The sequence below is a fragment of the Microtus pennsylvanicus genome, chromosome 9 (assembly GCF_037038515.1).
Source record: "Microtus pennsylvanicus isolate mMicPen1 chromosome 9, mMicPen1.hap1, whole genome shotgun sequence".
In the NCBI taxonomy this organism is placed as follows: domain Eukaryota; kingdom Metazoa; phylum Chordata; class Mammalia; order Rodentia; family Cricetidae; genus Microtus; species Microtus pennsylvanicus.
Genome location: NC_134587.1, coordinates 11,465,064 through 11,472,500, shown reverse-complemented (window position 1 = coordinate 11,472,500; position 7,437 = coordinate 11,465,064). Strand labels below are relative to the sequence as shown.

General features: G+C 57.5%; 1 protein-coding gene across 1 annotated transcript; it reads right to left on the bottom strand.

Annotated features, from left to right (window-relative positions):
* Positions 1 to 3,898: 3,898 nt before the first annotated feature.
* Positions 3,899 to 7,229, bottom strand: Dlx2 (distal-less homeobox 2). The gene is made up of 3 exons (XM_075984904.1): positions 6,471 to 7,229; positions 5,844 to 6,028; positions 3,899 to 5,385 (listed from the first exon to the last, which is right to left on the bottom strand). The coding sequence occupies exons 1-3, from the start codon at positions 6,877 to 6,879 to the stop codon at positions 4,981 to 4,983; spliced, it is 999 nt and encodes a 332-aa protein (XP_075841019.1). The 5' UTR covers positions 6,880 to 7,229; the 3' UTR covers positions 3,899 to 4,980.
* Positions 7,230 to 7,437: the final 208 nt, after the last annotated feature.

Sequence of the window (7,437 nt, the reverse complement as noted above, 5' to 3'; positions counted from 1 at the left end):
AGTGACATCGGGACCCCAAGACTCTGGAGGGTACTAGAAATGCTATAACACTGCAGTGTTTGTGCTTTGGCCAGGGAGGACGAGTGAGAAGCCGTAGGCTAGAGCGACCCCAGAGAGGAATCTGTCTGAAGACTCTCCATTCTCACGTGGAGGCGCCAAGTGGCTGCTCCTAAGACCTAGCTGCTTCCTCCCGCCCCAATTTTCTGAAACACATTGTCTCTTAACCGGAGGCCCCAGGGCGGAATGTAACGTCTTGTAATGTGGCAATCACTGCCAAACCCGTCCCCGCTAGGGGAACTCCTGGAGCGCGGGGGGCGGAGGGGGGGGGGCGCTTCGGAGGGGTGTGGGTCTCTATATCCCGACTGCACTGGGGTGTGTTTGTGTGATGAAGGCTGGAGATCGCTCTCCAGGCAGATCCCAGGAGGGGACGGAAGACTTTCCACGAGGAGGCCTTCTTAGGGCTGATTTGGGTGTCACTGCACCGAGAGACAGCTAGTTTGGGGGAGATCCTAGACCTATAGCTAGGATCTTGCTGTAGATGGTCCCGAGTTGAGAGCCACACTCAACTGCTTCCGAGTCTGCGACTCCAACGTGGAATAAAAAAGGGAGTGTCGGTGTTCATCTCAGGAAAAGATCGGTAGTTTGATTCTTAAAAATCTGACCCTAAATAGGCTAAAGCCACAGGCGGTCGCTGTTTCCCCGGAGGCAAAGGGGCGGGCTGGAGACTTGAGCAAGAGCTGGTGGGTCGGGAGCTGAGCAGCTGGTGGGTTCTGTACGTGCCGTCCTGCTTTTAGAAAGGCAAAGGCGGTTTCTTTGCGGTCCTAGGAGCTGGGAAGAAGGTTCTCAGGCAGGAAGAGCAAACGCTGCTTCGCTTTAGCTCTTGGTTTTCTATACCCCCTTTCTTTCTGCCTCTTGGGCCTGAGAACTGTTTGTAAACAAACCTTCAACCTTCTCCCGCTCTCTCCGCCCCCAGTAAATCTGATACTCCCCCCCCCCCCAAACTTGCCTCACCAGTCTCGGAAATCCTTACTAGGCACGGATATTCACAATTTTCACAAGTGATCCTGAAAGCAGGCCGACGGGGAAGCCTTCTAAACGGGCCCACCTTGCAACCTGGCTGATGAGGCCTGGGATGCTTACGCTCTCCTTCCGGCCACCCCCCAACCTCAGAGCTGGGAATTAGAGGCACACTGGAGGGTCTCTAAGCGAAAACTATTTGGCCGGCCCGGCCCAAGAGCAGGACGCTCAAGGAGCGAGGGCCTAAAAGTGGGGCAGGAGTGATCTCCTGGTTACCCGCAACTGGCTCAGCAGAATTCAGTGCCATCACTTTTGCCCTAGTATGGGAATGAGGGGAACCCCTCGGGAGTGTGGCGCGGGAAAGAGCCGGCATCCTTTAGGTCCCACCCCGACCCACTTCCCATCTCTTGTCATATCCTGTGTCTGGCCTGATATTTCACGCGAGTAAATGGAAGGGGATTACAATAAAGATTTATGTGTGGTCCAAGCGCGGCTGGTTTCCCAGTGCAGAGAGCCGAAATCGCTGCTTCCCATTTCCATTTTTCATTCCTGCTTTGGGGGAGCGCAAGTTAGCGCGCGCGCCGTACCGGGGGTGGGGGGGTGTCTGCGCTTCGGCGGGCTGATCACAGGGCTTGGCGTCTCCGGTCGGGCCCCGAGACTGTGAGAAAGGTTTGCCAGCGCGTCGCCCCCGGCGGGGCTGGAGCCGGCCCCCATCTCCTGGAGCCAGGCTTTGTTTCTCCCCCCCCACACACACCCCTCCGCCTCCCCGCCCCCTCACTTCTGGAAAGCGGGTGCATCCTTGCGACCTCTTTGGCTCTTCTTGTTCGCGGGAACGCCCCCTTCCCCACGGTCCCTGCACCCTCCTTTGCCTGCCGCCGGGCCAAAGGCACTTCTTGGCCCTGTACGACCCCGCTGCCGCCGAATGCCAGGTTCGGTGACTCCGGCGAGTCTGTGGGGCCTCGGCCCACCCCGGAGAGGGCCGCCCGCCCTCCCGGCTCCCAGGCTCGGCTCATGCCAAGGCCTGTTGCGTGATTCCAACTTGGGCTGACATTCCCTGCCCGGGGCGCTCCGGCGTAGGCCTCTTAATCATCTTGTCTGCTGCAGATCCTCGACACCAGCCAATTTACTGCCCCGTCTTTCCCGGCTAGTTTCAGGAGCCGGGGAGGGGAGTGCGCGCAAAGGAGGGGAGGGCATAACCCCAGGAGAAAGACTGGTACCAGTTATTGGCGCGCGTTTGAACGGGGACACACACATCCCACAAAGTAGAATTTGGAAGTGGGGGGAAAGCGTGGTGGTTAAGAAATGAGGTTCTGATAGGCAGTAGCTAGATAGGAAAGCTCAAAACCGTAGACCATTCTTAATTGTTGAGCCCCCTCATTTCCAGTCCTCATTCTGGGTCACTCTGAGCAGGCTCCAAACCAATTTGACCAGAAAAGTCAATATTCGCTTCAGGATGGTGCCACTGAGTCCGGGAAGTCACCTCCATTTCAAGACTGTCCCCCCTCCCACTGAAGATGAGTTGAAGATACCCACATAAACTGGAGGAGAGGAGGCCTGAATTTGGCAAACAGGATTCTCTGGTCTGTGCCCTACTTCCTCTCCTGTAGAAGCTGATCCCTTGCAGGGAATGGCAGAAGTTCAAGCTTCCTGTAGAAAGGGATCAGAGCCTCAAGGCGAAATTGAAAAGGTCTCTTTAGTAATAATGGACTTCCTAAGTAAAGCCCCTCCGATTTGGAGCATTGTGATAAAAAAAGAAAAACAGTAATACCAACTACAAAATAGCCAAAAATTTATCTAGTGCTTATCACATGCCAGGCGTTGTTACATCATTGCCTCATTAAGGGTTCATTAAGTTGCTCACTATTCCGAGCCGTAGCTGTTATTATTTCTCCTATCTTAGAAATCTGCAAACTGCAGCACAGAGAGGCCAAGAGGGTTGCCCAAGGTCACAGAGTCAGTGGTTGACGCCAAGGGAGAACTGCAGATTCCAGCGCTTTCAGGGAAACAGACTTTTAGTTCAGACCCGCGTCACACATCTACCCGCGAGTCTGGCAGGGAGTGCCAGAAAGCAGGGTCGTTTCCGAATCTGGGAGCTGGTCCTGGGAGGCCGGCGGTGTGAAGTGAAGCTGAGTTGAGTATTGGGCGGAACTTTGCTCTTCAAGAGTGTGAGGTGCAAGACCGCCACTCCACAACAGTGTGCACCCGCTCTGCCGCTGCGAATGCGTTTGCGTGTTTGCGAATTTGTGTCAGCACGTGTAACAAGAGTGGGTGCCTGCGTGTGTTTGAGAGCACGGGTATGTGTGTACCAGCGCAGCATTGCACGCAGGGGTTGCCCAGCATTCCAAAGCAGCCAACCGTGCTTCACGAGGGTGACTCACTGAGTTCTGGGATCAGCCAGCTCCCAAAGGGCCTCGGGGGCAAATGGAGGGAGGGACCATTGTAGGAGTCTGGTCCCAGACTGTTGCAGAGCTTAGGTACTGAACAGACGGTCGCCCGAGGCGGCTCGGGTGCACTGCCTGGCCAGCACCGAGGACGCGGTGGCGGCGCAGACCGCCCAGGCGCTGGGCGGTGGCGCCGGCGCCAGAGGGGCCAGGCGGGCGGAGGCAGGAGCGGCCCGGCGCTGAGTGAGTCACGGCGCCGCCGTAGGCTGGAGAACCGCGTGCGGACTCGGGCGGGGGAGGAGCTGAACCCTTCACCAAGGCCCAAACGCGGGTCTCGGACTTGTGAGCATCTCATGGCCAACGAAGCCTTGGAAAGACGCAAAATGTGAAGCTCTGTTCATCCGACTCTGGGCCGGGTAATCAATCGTTCAAGGTCCGAGCCGAGGGAACCCTGGCACCAAGGAAAAAGCACACACTCCAATGAAAACAATAATTTATTTAAATAATCTCTTCATATTGTAAAATCAACATTAAGAGTATGTTGCTTTCATAATAAATAACCCCCAAATACCTTGCATTTCAAGAACAAAGACTTTAGGACAAGATAAAAACAAATTCAAATCAGTAGCTTAATTTAACTGAGAAAAATTTTCAAAGGGAAAAAATAAAACGAAGGGGTTGCTGAGGTCGCTGCTAAGCTGCAGTTTTTCACAACTGGGGGGTTTACAAAAAAGTCCGAAAAGATGAGGAATTTTATACAAATAAATGTGGGAAAATCTGCACAGACACCTTATTTACAAACTCTGTGTCCAAGTCTAGGCTAATAGTCCTTAATTCATCTTAAAAAAGATAATTTAAACACATTTTTTGCAGTGTCCACATATTAAAAAAATCAGTTTTTTTTTAAACTTCAAAATGAGGTCATCCGCAAAGGCACCTAAACTTTTAAAAAAATAAAAATAAAAAAACTCCACTGGTGATGGATGAGGAGCTATGGGAGTGTTACTGAGGAAAACGGGAAGGGGTCTGGGTTGTGAGGACTGAGAGCCCCCAGCAAGGGAGAGAGAGAGGAAAAAACCGATGGTATTCTGAGGGTCATTGGGTACGTGGGGGGGGGGGCAGGACCCGGGAGGTCAATAACCGAAGCTGACTGGAGCTGAGCCCTGGGGCAGGCAAGGAGAAAGGAACCTCTGAGAGCCGGGAAGCCTCGAGGGCGGGCTAGGCGTCCCTGTGCCTGACCCAGCTCAGGGCCCAGAGAGACCAAGGACCCTGAGGATCACGCTAAGAGGGCTGGGAAGGGGCGATAAGCCCGAAGTGGGCCTAAAAGTGGCCGGGGCTCATGCCGGAATTGCGGCCAGGGCCGCCGAGCTTGGCACTAGAGGGTCCCAGAAGGCCTCCTTGTTTCCGGCTGCTCCGTGGCATTGCGAGACGTGGACCCGCGACGGGCCACCCGCAGTCGCCACTTCCAATATAGGCTGGGTGGCGGTCGCGGACTGGTAGGCTCGAGCCTCTAGCTACGGGGCGCGTGCTGAAGAACACCGTGTGTCTCAGTTCTCAAGTCTCTGGCGCCGTTTCCTCCGGGTTAGAAAATCGTCCCCGCGCTCACCGGGGCGCCCCCGCCTGCGTGGTGGTGATGGTGATGGTGGTGATGCGCCTGCGGAGTCTGCGAGGGATGCAGAAGTGGCGCGGTGGCCTGCAGGTGTGAAGCGGAGCCCGAAGCCTGGTGATACCACGGGTAGTTGCCCAGAAACGCGGAGGCGGCGCTGCTCGGGCTGGAGCCGGAGCTGCCCGGGCCACTGCCACCGCTGCCCGGGCCGCCGCCCCCCATCCGCTGCGGCGCGCCGAAGTCCCAGGAGGCTGGCGCCGTGACCGGTGGGGAGGCACAAGGTGGAGAAGCGCTGGCTCCAGGGTGCTGCTCCGTGGGGATCTCACCGCTTTTCCACATCTTCTTGAACTTGGATCGGCGGTTCTGGAACCAGATTTTGACCTTTGTAGAAAAAAGGAAAAGCACCTGAGGTTTAGTGCAGGAACCCGGGCGAAAGGTTGGCAGATTAGGGGCGGGCGGCCGGTTAGAGGCGACCATTGAGCACCCTGGCTACTTGCCGGGCCTCTGGGCCCTGCTGCTCCTGGCTGCTTTAGGGAATCTCAAAAAGCTGACGTCTGAGTATGTGACCTGAGGTCTACGTACTGTGGTGTCAGGGGGTCATTTATGTCACCCGCTTTGTCAGTAGCGAGTGAAAAGATGGCATAGTATCGGATTTCTGTCCACCCGGGTCCTTTTCTTTCCTCCCACGAGGCGGCCCCTTTTGAGGATTTTTTTTTATTTTTAGCTTTGGGCCTAGAAGTTTATGTTGCTAGAATGCACACATGCAAATAGACTTTTGAAAAGTTATCCCGAACGCGCCTGCTTCCCAACTAAACCAGGCCAGCGCCCACCTCACCCACCTGAGTCTGGGTGAGGCCCAGAGAAGCCGCCAGCTCGGCTCTCTCTGGCAGTGCCAGATACTGGGTCTTCTGGAAGCGTCGCTGAAGGGCCGCCAGCTGGAAACTGGAGTAGATGGTGCGTGGTTTCCGGACTTTCTTTGGCTTCCCGTTCACTATCCGGATTTCAGGCTCAAGGTCTTCCTTGTCTGCAACGAAAAGAGATGGTGAGCACCCACTGTCCAACCCCGGGGTCCTAAAGTTCGCAGCCAGGCCTGTGCGAACTTGGCGGGATCCTGGAGGTGGCCTTTGCAAGTTCAGCGCGCGCGCAGACTGGCCCGGCCAGGGAACCTTGCAAAGACCCGGGGAGACCTGTGCGAGAGAGAACCGCGAGGCAGGCGACAAGGAAACGCGCAGCCCCGGAGCGTGCACAGAACACCACTCAACCCGACAGCCCACCGGCTCTGTCCAGCGAAGTGCCGAGGGACAGAAACAGTGACTCGCGGGCTGGGCAGAATCAAGGCCAGGAGGAGGAGAAGGAGGTGGACAGGGTGCAAGGCTATATCTCCGGACTGTCCTCCTCCATTCTTACACGGTCCCTCCCTGTGGCCAGGCCGACTTTGGCACCCTAGATGCCAGCGTTATGCGTACCAGGCTCATTGTTGACCGGGGACGAACTGGTTCCGTAGGGCGCATAGGAGGTGTACGCGGCGGTGTAGCCCAGATCGTAGCTGCTTTTGGCCGAGTAGGGGACGTTGTTGAGGCCGCTGGCGTGGTACTGGTAGGAGCCCATGTGCGCGTAGGGCGAGGCCCCCCCGCCGCCGCCGCCCGCCGGGTGCTGCTGGTTGGTGTAGTAGCTGCTGTCGGTAGCTGTGGACACCGGGAGGGTTGGTGACTCCTGGGGCTTGTGCAGGCTGCCGTTACTGCTGCTGCTGCTGCTGCTGCCGCCGGGGCCCGCGCCGGCACCGCTCGGGGGCTGCTGGTGCTGGTGGTACGTGCTGGAGGCGGTGATCTGGGTCGAGTGCATATCAGCCACCAGACTGTCAAAGACTCCAGTCATCCTGACCCGGGACAGGAAAGAGCACGGGTGGCGGGCGAGAGGGGGATGCGAGACGCCTCCTCTGTCTCTCCAGGTCCCTTCCAGCAGCCAACGTAATTACGGGGAGGGGGGAGGGAGAGGAAAACAAGAAATGAGGCAACGGTCTAGGCGCCTCCTCCCCTGGAGGAGGCGATCACCGTGCGTGGCTCGGGACTGCAGCTGCTGGCCGCATCCTTCCCCGGCCTCTCGGACCTCTCGGCTCCAGGCCCGGCTCGGGCAGGGGGCGGGCAATGGAGGGGGCAGGAGTGGTCAAGCCCGGTAGGGGCTCCAAGAGGCGGGAGCAGGTGAGCGACCCCCGAGCAGCTTTACGATTGTCTGCCGGGCGGGCTCCTGCAGGGTGGGCATTTAACACTTGTCACGTGACTACAGGCGACGTCACCTAGCAACAGCCAATCAGAAGGACTGGACGGCGGGGCGCCGGGAGTCCGCGACCTGGCGGCCTGGGGACCCGTGTCACGTGGCGGGCAAGGCGGCGGCGGTGGGTGAATGCAGGACCACTGCAGAAAGTGGGCACCGGAC

Bases quoted from the DNA above. Each gene is read 5' to 3' on its own strand.
- Dlx2 (XM_075984904.1), bottom strand. From the start codon at position 6,879: ATGACTGGAGTCTTTGACAGTCTGGTGGCTGATATGCACTCGACCCAG. The intron at 6,029-6,470 runs GTACGCATAACG...TTTTCGTTGCAG, and splicing joins CCCGGTCAACAATGAGCCTG to ACAAGGAAGACCTTGAGCCT. The intron at 5,386-5,843 runs GTGGGTGAGGTG...TTTTCTACAAAG, and splicing joins TGGGCCTCACCCAGACTCAG to GTCAAAATCTGGTTCCAGAA.